This window comes from Gymnoscopelus braueri, assembly GCF_963280865.1.
Source record: "Gymnoscopelus braueri genome assembly, chromosome: 18".
Lineage (NCBI taxonomy): Eukaryota > Metazoa > Chordata > Actinopteri > Myctophiformes > Myctophidae > Gymnoscopelus > Gymnoscopelus braueri.
The window spans coordinates 42,912,542-42,930,455 of record NC_137618.1 but is presented as its reverse complement, the minus strand read 5'-3'; the positions used below and the strand labels follow the sequence as shown (position 1 = coordinate 42,930,455).

The window sequence follows — 17,914 nt, the reverse complement described above, 5'->3', positions numbered from 1 at the left end:
TTGTCCTACTCCTCCCACCCAGTCCCCCCGCTGACAGGTTGCCGCCCCCAGCCCGTATACTGTAGGAGTAACGTGTAATGACAAATATCACCTTCCCCGCCCCGGCTTCCCTCCCCCTGAACATGGGCCAATTTTGTTCGTATAGAGACACTCGGATCTACGAGCTTGTAGATCTGCAATTTTTTTTTTTAAGGGAACATTTTTAACTCAAATCTTTGCTTCTGGAGGTCCCTGATACAAAAATATTTGCTTTAAAAAATATATATTCAAAGATTTGGACAAATGTTCTCTTCTGTTTCTACCCTTTTAGTAATGTTTATATGTGTTCTTTTTGTAATGTTGCTTGTTTTCTGTTTGGGGACTACGGATGGAAATTAGCATTCTTGCTAAATCCGGCGTATTTACATATGCATTGTATGTGTGGTGTTCATTAGTATGTGCTGTCCCTCCCAAATAAACGTATAAATACATATCTGTACACCATACTGACTATGTGCTGTATGCAGAGTCTGCAGGCATTTTGCAAAAGCCCCCCCCCCCCTCTGTGAAGGGGGTGGGGGACATATGGAGTCAGATGGTCAGATACAGTATGTACAGTAGCTAGGGGCCAGACCCATCAGTGCTTTAAAAGTAATCAATACATGATGTTTTAATCGATTCTCCATTACACAGTAAGCCAGTAGAGAGATTCAAGGATATAGGTGTGATTCATTGTTTAGTGCCAGTTAAACTTCTGGATCACCTGAGGGACATTGAGATACTTTTTTTTTAATGACAGACAAAGGGAATTGCAATAATCTTTATAATAATTTGCCTAAGGTGAAAGAAACACGATTGCACAAAGGATTTAATAATCTATTTATTTGTCCAAGGTTAGATTGTTATTGAAAATAACTCCCAAGATTTTTTCCAGTGATAGGGCAACATATCTCGGCCTTATTCGCATTCAGCCACAAAGATTTTGTTAGACATCCAATTATGGCTATTGTCGCCAAAACTGTTACTTTTCAGGATTAAAATAGCAAACATAGCAAAAGTAATGAGATCTACATGAATGAGAATGAGATGACCCAATGGCAGCATACTATATAAATAGATAATAAAAGGTCTAAGCCAGTGGTTCCCAACCTTTTCTGGATCAGGGCCCGCTTGGGGGCCACCCATCTGACCAACGTAACACGGCAGCCGTCTCAGTTCGTCTTTAACACAAAAATTGAGCGTTTTATGAAGCGGTAGAGACGAGGAAGGCAGACCGATCAGGGATAGTGATGGGCTTTGAATAGCTCAGGGTACATCATTCTCTCGCATGGGAAGCCTTTTAACTGGTGTCGTTATATAGCTCTTTATCCCAGGGAGAAGAGTGGAACCAGGCCTAGACCGAGTAGGAACATAATGACTTGACTTAATTTGTATCCATCAAGCTCAATGTGTTTTTTTCTACGTCTGCTTCAATCACTGGAGTGGTTTTCCATTATGTATTGAGCTAGATTTCAGGTGAAAAAGCCCCCCCTCTTGTTCCTCATAACGTCCTATGTAAGCTTTTCCCAGAATTCCTTTTGTTTGTTTTCATCTGCATCCAAACACCTTTAGTAATGCTATATATTATTTTAAAATGTTCCAGAATGAAAAGGAGTTATAGGTGGATATTCCCCTTTGTGTCGTGCATAAATCACAGAGCTCCTTCAAAAGAGTGAGAAACGCCCATGGGTACAACACCAGAGGGAGCTCCACTGATCTCATTCCCCCCCAGATTCGGGCAAAAGGATAGGGATGAATTAATTCTACTATTATGCCACCAACATGTGGAATGCCCTACCACCAATTTGTGCAAATCTTTGAATACGTGTATGTTTTAAAGCGAACATTTTTAACTCTGATCTGCGCTTCTGGGGGTCCCTGGTACAAAATATTTTGAGATGGGGGTCCGCGACCAAATACATCATTTCGGGGGTCCTTGACATGGAAAAGTTGGAGCACCACTGATATAGCAACATACTGTTAGGATTTAGAAAACATTTTTAGATATGTATTTGGCCGCTGACGCCCATCTCAAAATATTTAGTTCCAGGGACCCCCAGGAGCAAAGGTTTTAATTTAAAAAAAAGATATATAGATTTACATACATTTTCACGATTTTTCAAAAATAGCAGATCTACAAGCTCATAGCGCTATTGTATATCTGCTATTTTTGAATAGCCAAGAAATCTTAAAATGACACAGATGGTCAGTGGGTTAAAATTGTTTTTAAAAATTGCTGATCTACAAGCTCATGAGCTAAACTGAAGTAATAATAAATGATAATACATTTTATTTGTAATGCACTTTTCATTCACAAGGAATCTCAGAGTGCCACATGGTAAAACACATCATCAATCATATAAGGTTAAAAAAAAGCAGGGTTCAAAAACAGAACGTTTTCAGGCCTATTTTAAGAGAGACCAGGGTCTGTGGTGATCTCAGGTCAATAGGGAGGCTGTTCCACAGGCGCGGTCCCCATAGTACGTAGATTTGTACCAGGGACATCGAGGAGGAATCTGCTCGTATAGATCTGAGGGTGCGGGTGGAGGTTTGTGGGGGCTTAATTAATTTCTGTAGGTAGGGAGGGGCATGTCCATTTATGCAGTTGTGGGTGATTAGTAAGACCTTGTAGTGGATCCTGGCTGAGACGGGGAGCCATTGCAGTGAAAATAGGATATGGTGTTATATGGCCGTGCTTACGCACTCTCGTTAGGATCCTGAAGTGAATATACTTGGTTATAATGTCCATCACTGCTGATTCCAGGGTACCTGGTGGAGACGTGCCACATGGCCTGTCCCCTGGACTGTAAGCTGAGCGACTGGTCGGCCTGGTGGCCCTGCAGCGCCTCCTGTGGCAGCGGTCTGAAGATCCGGTCCAAGTGGCTGAGGGAGAAGGCCTTCAACGGGGGCCGGCCGTGCCCCAAGCTGGACCTGAAGAACCAGGTGAGGAAACTATTACTCTGTGTTTTAAAGACCAGCTGGTTCTCTCAAAGTCCAGGGGGCCTTTTTTAACCCCATTAAGACCTGAGGCCGATTCTACAAAATGTCTTCTAAATCCTGGTGCTCAAAGTTTGTCATGTCAAGGACCCCCAAAATGATATGTATTTGACCGCGGACCCCCATCTCAAAATATTTAGTTCCAGGTACCGCCAGAAGCAAAGATTTGAGTTACAAATGTTCGCTTAAAAATATATATATATATTCAAAGATTTGAGTTACAAATGTCCGCAAAAAAAAATCTAATATTTGCACAAATTGTCATGGTTTTTAAAAAAAAGCAGATCTACAAGCTCATAGTGCGGCACTCGGTGTCGCGCTATGAGCTTGTATATATGCTATTTTGAATAGCCAGAGTATAAAATAATGGATAATGACAGATGATTTCCCGGTATTATTTGTATTCAGCAATTATAGAAAAAGCATAATACAGTACTTACTGTATGCCTTTTTGTTTTCTACATACAAATACAGACAATACAGTACAAAACTATTCACGCCCGACATAACATTTCACACCCAACATAGAGACAGGGATGGTCAAATTAACTTTGAGTTGGACTTGACACAAAACAACACTCAACAATCCCCAAACCCTTTTCCCTCCCTCATGGGTCGTTAGTCCCCGTTCACTTCAACACACAGACATATGAAAAGGATCCTTAAAAAAAGGTCAAATTAGGTCAAAAAAGAGGTTTGGATTGTGTAGTAACCATGCCATGATGTAACTCCAAAGGTGGACAAGAAATCCAAAATAATTGCTCAATTGATTAGAAATTGATAAATCTATATAAATCGGCTATTTTAAAATAGCAGATCTACAAGCTCACAACACGTCGCATTGCGCCACGTTGTGAACGTATAGATCAGCTATTTTCAAAAAATCTTGGGGAAAAAAAGTGGAATTTTTTAAACGTTTAAAAAAACATTCTAATCTTTTCCGAGGCCAAATACTTGTTTATGTGGGGTTCCTCGACATGAAAATGTTTGAGAACCACCGTTTTAGACCTTGGATCGCTTTTGCAGCTTGTAAGTAAAGACTGAGAGAGTTGGTGGAAATGGACTACAATTGCGAGGCCCGAAGTTAAAGGTAGCGTAAGTGATACTTTATGGTTAAAACAAAAAGTATTTTGTGAAAAAGTTACATTTCTATATCCAGATAGTAATCACTGCTATAGAGTGTTTGTTCAATAAAGGGTTCTTACCGTCTCTGAGGTCGACTTTTTAGCTTTTATAATAGATTCAGTTTTTCTATTTATATACGAGAGGGGAATTCAACTGGACCTTAGTTTGAGATGTTTAATGTATTTTTCTTTACATCCACTCAAATATAGTATACTCTGTTAGAATAGTCCATTTATTATATATATATTTCCATATAGAGTCACAACAGAAGCAAAGAGTTAAACCCAATCTCCTCTTCCGTCGGCCTTACTGATTGTTTTCTGGTCTGTAGCAATGTCTATAGAAATAATTAATGAGAAGAGAAAAAATCACCTATTTTATAGCATTTTCACAATAAAACTAGTTGTGGCTCTGCATTCGTTAGCGGCCAACGCATGCAGACGAGGACAACCTTTCAATCCATTATGAATCCTCTCTCCACTCTTGTTCGTTTGCACAATACTGCACCTGTATTTGCCTTGACCACTCTGTGCTCAAGAGTCAAGATACATTAACCCATTAAGGACGGGAAAGTATCGTTGTCATTTTTAGATTTCTTTGGCTATTCAAAAATAGCAGATATACAAGCTTGTAGATCTGCACTTTTTTTTAAAGCGAAAATGTTTAACTCCGATCTGTGCTTCTGGGGGTCCCTGGAACAACATCATTTTGAGTCCGCGGCCAAATACATATCATTTTGGCGGTCCTTGACATGGAAAATTTGGAGCACCACTGATATAGCAACATACTGTTAAGATTTAGAAAACATTTTTAGATGTATTTGGCTGCGGACCCCCATCTCAAAACGTTTTGTTCCAGGGAGCCCCAGAAGCAAAAAAAAGACAAGCAGATCTACAAGCTCATAGCTATGAGCTTGTAGATCCGCTTTTTTTTTTAATAGCCAAAGAAATCTTAAAATGACACAGATGCGTTCCCGGATTGGCATCTCTATTTTGGGCATAGGCAAACATTTGTTGATATAACATTGAAAATAGCAGATCTAAAAGCTCACGATGCATCACGATGTGAGCTTGTAGATCTGCTATTTTCAGTGGGGGGGGGGGAATAACAATTTCGAAAGTTTTTGAATATAGTGTCCAGTCCACTGTTTCATTAGTGAAATTATTTCAATGCATGTACTTAGTATGTTCATTTTTCAGGCATCTCCAGTTTGCTTGTGGCATATATTCCTCTTCCATTGTGTGTGCGGGCGTGTGTGCGCGCGTGTGCGCGAGCGTGTGTGTGGTCGTTTATGGTTAAGGAGACAGACTGGAGTTATCGCAGTCTGGTCACATTTCAAAGTCAAGGTTTATTACCCATCAGTTGGTGGGACTCCTGGGCATTCCCATTTGCTCTTTGCAGTTCTTGGACCAGACCGAATCCATTGAGCTTGCCAGACATGTTGAGCCCTCTCCTTTTGACGTGCACGCAGAGAGGTTAAATAAAGAAAAAAGCAAGGCAGAAAAATGGAAAAGTGGACAGATGGGAGTCTTTTGATATTCCGTATAGTTAGGGTTTTATCTCCTTGCTCTGAATATTTTGTGACAGCACATCTCCTGCGGGGTCATGCTTTAACCCATTAAGACCGGGAACGCATCTGTGTCATATTTAAGATTTCTTTGAATATTCAAAAATAGCAGATTGAGCTTGTAGATCTGCTATTTTTGAAAAATCTTGGAAATTTTCCAAATCTTTGAATATATATTTTTTTAACATTTTTAACTCAAATCTTTGCTTTTGGGGATTCTACAAATGTCTTCTAAATCTTAACAGTTATTTTGAAAACAAAACAAAACGTATGTTGCTATAATATCAGTGGTTCTCAAACTTTTTTCATGTCAAGGACCACCCAAAATGATACGTGTTTGTCCGCAGACCCCCCCATCTAATATTTTGTTCCAGGGACCCCCATAAACAAAGATTTGAGTTAAAAATGCATATTGATATTCAAAGATTTGCACACATTTTCATCAACATTTTTTCAAAAATAGCAGATCTACAAGCTCATAGCGCGGCACCTTGTTTATCTGCTATTCTTCTTCACAGATGCGTTCCCGGTCTTAATGGATTAAAGAGGGGGGGAATTGTTTTATGAATGCCGCCTGTACGCTTGAACGAGCCCAAAAGGACACTTTAGAACTGTAGAGGTCAGTATGCAGATGAGACGAGAGAAATATACTCCAGCATGTTCATGTGGAGATCTGTGTACGGATGGTTAAGTGCCTGCTAACAAGCTTTATGTGCCCCCTGTTGTAGTGCGCAGTAATAATAACCCACTCCACCCCGAATCAAGGCTGGATGGCTTCGGCTAATATCCTCATGGATTTATCCAGAGGGGTAGATGAGCACTCATTGTTGTTAACAGGGCCGGAAATTACCTTTTAGTTTGAGACGCATCTGTCCCAAGATGTAGGACAGGCGGGACAGGTACTAAAACTTCTTCTCAAGTTCAATAGACATAGAGTGGCTCGGTCTGTAACCTCTACTAGTAGAGAAGGCATAGAGAGGCCACTCATAATGTCACGCAGCTGAACTGTACCATAGGATAATAATAATAGGATAATAATATATATATATATATATATATATATATATATATATATATATATATATGCTGTCCGGCAGAAACCAACTCCAAAATGTTCATTTTTTCAGGAAATGACAAAAATAAAGCAAAAAGTGGAGTTAGGAGGTTTTGTTCATCATTGATAAGAACAGCTAAATGGACCTCCAAGCTCACAATGAGGCTGTCCTTCAGGAAGGAGAGCCAGCCACACGTACCTTCCATCAAGGACTTGGCAAAGACAGTGGCGCTGTCCGAGGTGCTGAGCTCTGACGTCACTGTTTTGCCTGGCCCTGTATAAACTCTCACCTGATCGGGGGTATTAAGGCGAGACTCCACAATATATATATATATATGTGCGCACTCAAAGTATTTGCAGACTATTCGCTGTGTACACAGCAGTGGTGTAAAGTAACTAAGTACATTTACTCAAGTACTGTACTTAAGTACAATTTTGAGGTATTTTTACTTACTGGAGTATTTCCAATTGTCTATACTTTTACTTCTACTCCAAATATTGTACTTTTTACTCCACTACAATTTTATTCCTAGCTCTATTTGAAAATAGCCGATCTACAAGCTCACATAGCAGTATTGATACTTTTACTTAAGTAAAACATTTGAGTACTTTTCCCACCGCTGGTACACAGTACATGCTTAGTTAAACTTTAGGAGAGGAGGCTGCTCATTAGATCATGGCTGTGTGTAACAGCCCGGTCATTTATCTGACGCTGAGTCCTAAGTCGTTATAACACAACCATGAGAAGTCCATCCATGCTTACATTGTCTCAGGCAGCTAAGCTACTTGTGCAAATAACATGATGTTCATGCGATCATTGCACTTGTGAATAAACGTTCTGCAGTGCGAGCGCGGTGGACATGATATCCGAAGCACTAAAACGCATCGTGTGGACACGGCTCCTAACTCAAAGTTCTTTATAGATTTAGCGCTGTCTGTACTGCTGTCGTTATTCTCTGTGTGAATGTACAATATATACTCTGTACTCCCAAACCTAAGTCCACCCACTGGCTGCGACCGTAACCGTGACAACAAAGCCGATCCCATACCATAGCCTTTGGGACCATAACCGCAACAGAGCCTGTGCATGCTCAGTAACTTCCAAATTCTGCAGAATTCACAAATAATTTAATTTGGGGAAAGTGAAACATGGTGTTTGAGGCTGTCTCCATAGGCTAATGGTCAATCCCCATGTGCAAGTTCAGATTAATTGCTCAACCCACTGAGGAGAAGAATGTGTTCAGAAAGACAGAGATTACTACTACAGCATGGGTTCCCAAAGTTGGGGTCGCGACCCCACTTGGGGTCGCGGGAGACTGACGGTGGGGTCGCGAAATTATTTTGGGTCATAAAAAAAAAAAAAAAAAAAAAAAAAAAATATATATATATATATATATATATATATTTAATTTTTTTTTATTCAACAGAATGGATGAAATACAACCTAAAATTATTACAAATAGTACATTTTACAATTTTAATACATTTCAAATGCGCACCGAACGTGCAAGTTTATGTGCATAAATTACCTCCAGGTTTAGGTGGGGTCGCGAGTCAATGGCCGCCTTATTTTGGGGTCGCGGGCTGAAAAGTTTGGGAACCCATGTACTACAGTATGGTTTGTTGTGAGTTATTTTTGTGTGACACCATTATAGACCCCTTAACAGACGACGTCACACTGATAAGAACCAGTATGCGCGCAATGAAACCCATTCTGTCAGGTCTCGCTAGGACGCGCCTCACTGGCCAACACACAAGAGGGGGTTGGGGTGTGCTGAAACCAGCGCACCCCGAAACAACAGGTTGGGAATTGATTGCGTGAAACAATCACCTGTGCGTCCAGTCTCAATGTTAGTAAACAAATAATTGGTCTATACAACAAATTATAAAATAGGGCTTAAGTGCTTATCAGACTAACTGATCTAGTCTAGAAGCAGTGTTGAACCGCCCTAATCGCCATAATCTACTCTTCCTTTTGGAAACAGAATCAGAATCAACTTTATTGACACATCACAGGTTTACAGATGTAGAACAGTGGGTGAAATTAATTGTTGTGCAAGCTCCATCGTTTTTTGTTATTTCCATAAAAGAAAGGGAAGAAGAAGAATAAGGGTGGCAGGGGGAAGAGAGGGAGAGAGATCAATAAAAACAAACACATTATCTACACATTACACATAGTACTGTATATCTATCCGGTGTGGTAAGTAGGCTACCTGAGGTAAGACATAAGCTACGGTAAGTACCTGAGGTAAGACATAAAGGTGCATGAGCATAGCAGCAGATACATACTGCAAGCCTACATGATATGCAGGTGTAAATTAACTAATTACATTTACTCAAGTACTGTACTGTATTTAAGTACAATTTTGAGGTACTCTTACTTTACTAAAGTATTTCCAATTTTCCACTACACCTCAGAGGCAAATATTGTACTTTTACTCCACTACAATTATTTAAAACCTTAGTTACTAGTTACTTTGCAGACATAAATGATCATGTTATAAAACATACATAAACCACTTTAGCCCTATTTTATACATAGGCTATTTGAAAATAGCCGATCTGCAAGCTCACAACGCGTCGCATCGCGCCGCGTTGTGAGCTTGTAGATCTGCTATTTTCAGTTTAATACTTTTACTATTGTAGATCTGCTATTTTCATTTTACTATTGTAGATCTGCTATTTTCATTCTAGTACTTTTACTATTGGTACTTTACTGTACGTATATTTTGATGCCAATACTTTTGTACTTTTACTCAAGTAACATTTTTCACACAGGCCTTTTACTTGTAACAGAGTATTTTTATATTGTGGTATTGCTACTTTTATTTAAGTAAAATATCTGAGTCGTTCTTCCACCACTGATGATTATGCTAAGGACATAGGTTAAGGTGCGGGAAAAAAACTAAACAAAAATCATGCAAGGGTGTATATCAGGCAAGGCAGCAAGCAGGCCTTGGTGTCGCTGAGGTTTGGAGCTTGGATGTGAGATGAATCATTACTGATGGCGAGCCTCACCTCTCACCAGAGCTCAGCCTCTCTTATCATCACACTGTGACCTGCACTTTGGTCGCCATCTCGCCCCGCTCTCCTGCAGGCAGATGTTTCCCGTCTAGCAGCCGCCAGAAAATGACCGGTCTGACAGAGAGGAAATTCATCCTGCCGTTACACGGTCGAGAGAGCAAGAGAGAGAGAGAGAGAGAGAGAGAGAAGAGAATTAACACAGCTTGGTACCTAAATACCAGTGTTCATTTTGACAGCAAATTCTGATTTAGTCTTAGTCTTAGACACCATTTAGTCACCGGATTTAGTCCTATTTTAGTCATCTGAAATTGTCTAGTCTAAGGTCTTAGTCTTAGTCAACAAAATTAACTCAACAAAATTAAACATACATTTTCGATATTTTTCAGACATTTAAAAAAAAACAACAGATGTACAAGACAGATTAAAAGTCAGCTCCCAGCTCCAATGGGTAATGTTAAAAACCTCTAGCCAAGTCAAAAACCTTGGTGTAGTCATTGCGAACGCACCGCCCAAGTGCAGCTTACTATGAAACCGTGCTCGGGTTGTGTGTGTGTGTGTGTGTCTGCGTCTCTGTGTGCGTGCACTGCCTGTGTGCAGCCGCCAGAGTGCAGGAATGTAGACAATGCTCTGATTAAAATGCACGACAGCCTGCAAAACACACACACACACACACACACACACACACACAAACACACACACACACACACACACACACACACACACACACACACACACACACACACACACGCACACACACGCACACACACACACGCACACACACAATGTCAATGTTCTCTCCCCATCACGGTGAAATAACACGGATTACAAGTCCGTAAATACACAATATTTTCGAGCTGCGTTCGCTTCCAGCGTTCGCGCGTCTTACTTGTGGACTCAGACCTGAATTTAAGTCAGCCTACTATCACCTCAAAAATGTAGCACAGGTTAAAGGACTTATGTCTCAGCAGGATCTAGAAAAACTCCAGGCACTGACTACTTTAAGGGTGTCTCTACAGGTTTCTCTGAAAAATCAATCAGAACGCTGCTGCTCAAGTCCTTATTAATACCAAGAAAGTGGAGCATATCACTCCAATTCTTAAATCCTTACACTGGCTCCCTGTGTGTTAAAGAATTGATTCCAAAATACTACCATTGGTCTATAAAGCAAAACAAATGTTTAGGGCCGAAATACATTTCAGATCTTGTGCCATATCAGGTCATACCAGGTCTGCTGCCACTCTTATTTATTTTAAAACGCAACTAAAGACCTTTCTGTTTGCTGCTGTCTTTGATTGAGTTACTTTTCTTTTTTTGTTATTATTATTATTTACATATTTTGTTCTCATGCGTCCTAATGTCATTGTATAATTAAGTTTCCTTTGCTTGATGTTCTCTGTGTAAAGCACATTGAATTGCCTTTTTTTTTTAATGTGCTATACAAATAAAATTGTCCAAAACAGTTACTTTTCAGGATTCAAATTCAAAAGCTCGAAACGCGTCGCTTCGCACCGCGTTTAGAGCTTGCAGATCTGCTACTTTTGATGCTTTTGTGTGACACTGTAGTATGATCAAGTTGGGGGCGTTAATTTACGGGGAAAAAAACACACACAAAGTTAAAATATGGAGATGAGAGGTTTCTGCCCCGACAGCAACGATATGCATAGACAGACTTGATATGAAATGATATTTACTCAACTATATCGGGCTGGCTTCCGCAAATGGAATGTGACACCGGAATGTATTGTGCACGTATTTCCATGAGTTGCAACAGACAGTGTCATTGTCCCCTGTAGACTTGCCAGCAAGTGCCTCAGCCAGATAGATAGTTATTTCCCTCTCTGTTAGCGCCTGGGGCCCTCTGCTCCGCTCCACACCGGCCCTATCATGTGGAGAACATTCTTCCTGTCCACCCTCAGCGCTTCTCTGCCATATGGCCATTGTTGGAGGGCTGTCGTGTGTGTGTGTGTGTGTGTGTGTGTGTGTGTGTGTGTGTGTGTGTGTGTGTGTGTGTGTGTGTGTGTGTGTGTGTGTGTGTGTGTGTGTGTGTGTGTGTGTGTGTGTGTGCGCGCGCGCGGCGCGGCATGTGCACACGTTGGTCTTGTGATGGTAGTTAGCTGGCATGGTTAGCCTGGGGCCACTTGAACCAAAATTGAACCAAAAAGCATTACATACAAATCAGCTCTGCATCAGTATTCTCTCGATGTGCTGTAACATCAGTGGTGCTCAAACTGTTTCATGTCAAGGACCCCCAAAATGATATGAATTTGTCCGCGGTCCCCCATCTCAAAATATTTTGTTCCAGGGACCCCCACTAGAAGCAAAGATTTGAGTTACAAATGTTCGCTTAAAAGAATATATATTCAAAGAAGATTTGCACACATTTTCACGATAAAAAAATTATTGCAGATATATCTGCAATTTTTACGCCCTCCACAATGTACTCTATTGAAAAGAAACTGACATTGTTTTGGGAAAAAGACAATATTTTATGTCAGAATCTTATCTGGATTTCTTTATCTTATGTGTATTTTGTATTTTGCGGTTTCGTACAAATGAAGGCTTCCGAATGGTATATTATTGATACTGTTGCTGACTTTGGAGGAGAGATATATATTGAAGCTTGTAAATACACTGTTCACAGGGTGCTTGATAAAAAGTCTTTCTAGAGCACTCAGTTATATTTTGGAAGTTTCCGTCCTGGCCTGCCCTTGCACTCCTCAGCAGGACAGAGTTGGTGCGAAAGCTGACAGTAAGAAGGCGATTATTAGAAATACTCATTGCAAACATCGCAACCTGCCAAGCCAATTTATATGCAACCACTTTTCCACATCTCTTGTTTGTTTTTGTTTAGTTTCTTTTTTTAGAAACACAGAAGTGTTTGACAGCAATAATCAATCAATCAATCTAACTTTATTGTCACATCACAGTACATGGTAAAAGTGGGTGAAATTGTTGTTTGTGCAGGCTCTCAGCATGCAGTCAAAGGAAGAGTAAAAATAGCGAAGAGAGAATAACATGTAGTGGAGGGAACTCATGTATTCCGATTTGTACCCACTTTCAGTAGGTGAGAACTTTCAAAAGTTTTATTTTAACATTTTCAAGAATATCAAAGATCTAAAGATCTACAAGCTCACAACCCGTCACAACGCAACGTGTTGTGAGCTTGTAGATCTGCTATTGATATATATTTTAATAGGGCTTAAAAGTGCCGGAGGAGGATCTCGCTGTCCCTCTAAAAGTGGTTAAATAAAATAAAAAACATTTTTTTTAATTACATATGTCAAAACATTGGTAATCTGTGGTCTAGGACTCTCTGACACCGAAGCCAAAAATCTGGCATGGGTCAGGCTCTACCTAAAAGCATTGGCAGCCACCGCTAATTTCATCCACTCAACACTCATTACGTACAGTAATTGGGGTGGAGATATTCACAGATAGTCTCCCCACTCACTGCTGTGTTTGTATCCGTCTGACAAACAGCGCTCCTAACATTACGCCCTCCCCCGAGTCCTGTCTACCATCACATCCTCCTATTTACGGAAGACAACAAAATCAATACGGTTTCCATTTATGCCTCTCATGTTGCTTCCGAGTGTTTGCTCCAGCATGGAAAATCGTCCGTGAACCGGCCCGGGGCAAACGAGATGAACCGCCTTGATGGCAAATTGATGATGGTGCGGGTGTTGTTGTTTCATGTGAATGGCACATAGAGATATTTATTCCTTATTTTATCTACCCAGGGTAGTAGCTGAGCACAAGTGCTTGTTTTCAGCAACGCCCTGCAAATAGACACACACATTAAAACCCATGGGAGCTGACCAGTACAACCACACAGTCTCATACTGTTGGCCACTGAGTAGCTCCACTGGAGCAGTTGGGGGTTCAGTGGTGGAAAAAGTACTCACATCAAGTAAAAGTATGAATATTGCAATGAAGAAATACTCTGTTACAAGTAAAAGTCCAGAATAAAAAATGTACTTAATTTAATACTTAATAAAAGTACAAAAGTATTCGTATCAAAATGTACTGAAAGTACCAAAAGTAGAAAGTACTCATAATGCAGAAGTTTTCAAATGTTTAAAAATCTTTTGAAAATAGCAGATCTACAAGCTCACAATGCAACGCTGAAGTGGTTAATGTATGTTTTGTAATAATAATACAAATCTACAAAGTAACTAAAGTTTTCAAATAATTGTAGTGGAGTAAAAATGGAAATACTCCAGTAAAGTAAAAATACCTCAAAATTGTACTAAAGTACAGTACTTGAGTACATGTACTTTGTTACTTTACACCACTGCAGTGCCTTGCTCAAGGGTTATTCAGCGGTGTTGGGGGAGGTGTGAGTGGTGGCCATTCTGGCCAATCACTTCCCCACACAGATTTTTCCTGCCGGTCGGGAGAAACGAATCGGGGAACCTCCCGGCGGCTACGAGTGCACTCCTCTAACCTTTAGGTTCATTCACCGTTCATCCATTCATCTCTCCCCATGGGGCCATGGGGAGAGATGAATGTTTTTGATCTGAGGTATGAACCTCTCTTCATTAGCCGCATGGCCTCTCTGACGCCTGATCTGTACTTGGTTGGTGCGCGGGCGTCGCACACCGAAAATAGCTGACTTGCTGTGAGCTCTTGTGCATCTGCTATTTTAGGTGCATGGCACCCGTGCACAGAAAGATATTTTATTTGAATTTTTTTCATAATGGACTAAATCGATTAGTCTCTTTAACCCATTAAGGCCTGAGGCCGATTCTACAAATGTCTTCTAAATCCTGACAGAAAATACTTGTGTTTCTATATCAGTGGTTCTCAATCTTTTTCATGTCAAGGACCCCCAAAATGATATGTATTTGGCCACGGACCCCCATCTCAAAATATTTTGTTCCAGGCACCCCCAGAAGCAAAGATTTGAGTTACATTTGTTCGCTTTAAAATATGTATATATTCAAAGATTTGCACCAATATTCATGATTTTTCAAAAATAGCAGATCTACAAGCTCGGTGCTGTGCTATGAGCTTGTATATCTGCTATTTTTGAATAGCCAAAGAAATCTAAAATGACACAGATACGTTCCAGGTCTTATAACCATCCAAGCCCTATGTTTTATTTGTTATTTAAATAGCTGATAAAAAAAAAAACGTATAGAATTGTGAGCTTGTATACGTTTTAAATGTATTATTTTATTCAAATCAACTGATGAACTGTTGCACTCCCACCTCACGCACCATCGTAAATGTTGTGAGTTGTGGTAAATGTGTTATTCCACCTTCTCTGCTGCACAGTGTAACTGTTGAGATGTAATTAGTCATCTCAATTAACGGTGCATCTGCCATATGCACTGTCAAGGGAGAGAGAGAAATGAGACGTTCTGGTCCAAGCCACTCATCCCGCTAGTATTGCAGTTTCATACCCGCATTGCGTTGCCGATTCAAGGTGAAAATGTTTAACAGGACGGAGAAAATGGCAAACGCGTCGCAACATGGCGCGTTGTGAGCTTATATTCAGCTATTTTTAAAAAAATGGTTTTAAAAAAACAGGACTTTTACTTGTAACCGTGTGTATTTTATATGGCAGTATTGCTACTTTTACTTAAAGGGATTCTAGGTAACTTTAAGCCTACATTTAAAAATATTTATATATATATATTTTGCTTTTTTCCCCCTCTATCAGCCACTATATAATGATGCTGGGGTGTCTTCCTGCATTGAAACACAGTCCTCTTTCTGAAATCCGTATTTTCCCTACTATTTATGTTTTGACATCCGGGTATCCGGCTCTGTCTGGGACGTAAATGAAACGCACGCATGTGCGCGTCCGTGCGCGTCCGTGTCCGTGTGGCGAGTTCGAGTGAAACCGAATGGAACCGAGTGCAGCCGACAAAAATGGAACGGCAGCCATTTTTTTCTCTGCTGTGTTTTTACTTTCGGTTTTAAAACTTTAAAACACTCTCAAACTTATTTTTTGAGGCACGGAATAAGATAGCGTTTGGATATAATTTAGTTGTTTAACTTGATATATGTGGTCAATTAATCATGACAGAGCCTATTTAAAAATAAAAATTCAGAGAACCGGCAGGGGCGGGCAGTGACACGCATTGTATCCGAATAAAGCAACCTATTTTCGGCCGTTCAGAAGTCCCCCCTGCGTCACGCCCTGGTGGTCGGGGAAACGAACTGCTGATGAGGAGGGGGGGGAGTGGAGGGGCAGTGTTTGATAACAGCTTTTTTCTTTTTTTGATCTCTGAAGTTGCCTAGAACCCCAAAACACAAGGGCAGAACTTCCAGTGATTCATTGGTACTCCTTTAGGAACGATAAAAAATAAAATCGGCACTTTTTCCCCCATCAGGCTTCATGTATAACAGCTCTAAAATGTCTTTGCATACAATGAAATAATTTTTTGCCATCTCGAGAGATGCAGCCGTTCAGGATTTATCCGAGCACTTCGCCGTGTTTACGAGGAGCCCATCAAATCTGACACACTGTGCTGTGCGCTAGGAACCATATTCCGTGCAAGTTTTATTCTCCGGGATTATCTTCACGTTGCTTTTGCTAGGGCTCTAGTGTCACGTTCGAAATATACAGCCTGGTATATAAACCATGGCATTATCATACTGCAATCATTCAGGGAAGGTTTATGTAGCTTGAATGATGGATATCGTCGCTGTCGGGCAGAAACCTCTTATCTCCATTTTCGAACTTTTTGTGTTTTCTCGTAAATGAACGCCCCTACTTGATCATACTACAGCGTCACACAAAAGCATCAAAAGTAACAGCTCTACAAGCTCGAAACACGGCGCGAAGCGACGCGTTTCGAGCTTGTAGATTTGCTACTTTCGTTACTTTTGAATCCTAAAAATATTCAGTTTTGGACATATGAGGTTTCCACCCGACAGAGACGATATGAAAAAATTTTAATGCCTTCAGACAGGCCATATAGCGCCTATGCAATTTATCGTAGAATTGGTTTAGATTTAATTTCTCTTTAAAGCATAAGAGAGATGCTTGATTGCGTTTTTGTTTTGTTTTACACCTTGATTTGCTCAGGTGCTTAAACTCCCGTCTTGTCTGTGTGCTTCATGGAACGAGAGGTTTGTGGAGCCAATTGGCGGCAGATCTCGCCGAGGCCAATGAGGTGTAATTACTGGAGAGAGCGGCGCTTCTCAGCCCCCTCCAGGCTCGGCCCAAACGGCACGCTGTCTCTCCGCATTACAAGTGGCGTGAATCTGCATGTTGTTCAAGTGCTCTCTCTCCCACTCCCTCTCTCTCTCTCTCTCTCTCTCTCTCTCTCTTTCTCTCTCTCTCTCTCTCTCTCTCTCTCAAGTGACGCCAGCCAGAGAGACAGAATGTGGTTCTTTTGGAGCGTATCCAATGTTGTCTCCCGTCCCTCCAGTCATCCAGATGGGCCACAGCGTTTAGTTCAAAATACGAAGGTTATCTGTAGCCCCTATCCGCTAATTAGAATAGCAAAACTGATTGAGTGGCAAGCGGGGAGGGAAAAAAACAGCAAAGCTTGCAAGATCATCTAAAAGCCATCCATGGATTGTTTCAGATGCTGCCCACTCGGCAAGTGGATCTGTAACCACGAGGCTAACACATGGCAGAAGGCTGCTAAATAGCTACTTTCTCCTGGACAATCATCAGGCTTGCGAACGAACAGACCAGGGTAGAAACGCCGGAAACGCTAAACCCCCCACTACCCCCCCCCCCATCTACCGCCTGCCCATTTCTCTATCCATGCTCATGCGACGCTTTCTGAGATTGAATTCCGCCTTTCGAGCTGCGGGAATAGTGTCTCGTCACACTATACCCTCGCTCACGCATCTCAAGCTGCAAGAGTTTATAATAGATTGCATAATACTGTATATTCAACAGATTTGTATTATGCGCTCGGGTGGCGCAATGGTAAAGTAGTTGCCTATACCACACTTTTGTCAAGCGTCTCTATACGAACACAATAGGCTCTATGCACAGTCAGCAGCCATATCGGAAAAGAAATTGGGCCACTTCTTACTTCCTTCACAGGTGCTACCAATGATACTAATTGAAGGCTCTGTTCCATTCTGGTCAAACAGAGTCAGGGTACTGATATTGTGCATGTTGACTCACTGGAAACGCTACACCAGTGGGTCTC

General features: G+C 40.9%; 1 protein-coding gene across 1 annotated transcript in view; it reads left to right on the top strand.

Moving 5' to 3' along the window:
- The window catches only part of thsd7ba (thrombospondin, type I, domain containing 7Ba), a 271,757-nt gene that overhangs the window by 186,029 nt on the left and 67,814 nt on the right, over positions 1 to 17,914 (top strand). Inside the window, exon 15 of the mRNA XM_080456937.1 lies at positions 2,783 to 2,961. Coding sequence (XP_080313063.1) covers positions 2,783 to 2,961 — 179 coding nt within the window. The remainder of the gene's footprint in view (positions 1 to 2,782; positions 2,962 to 17,914) is intronic.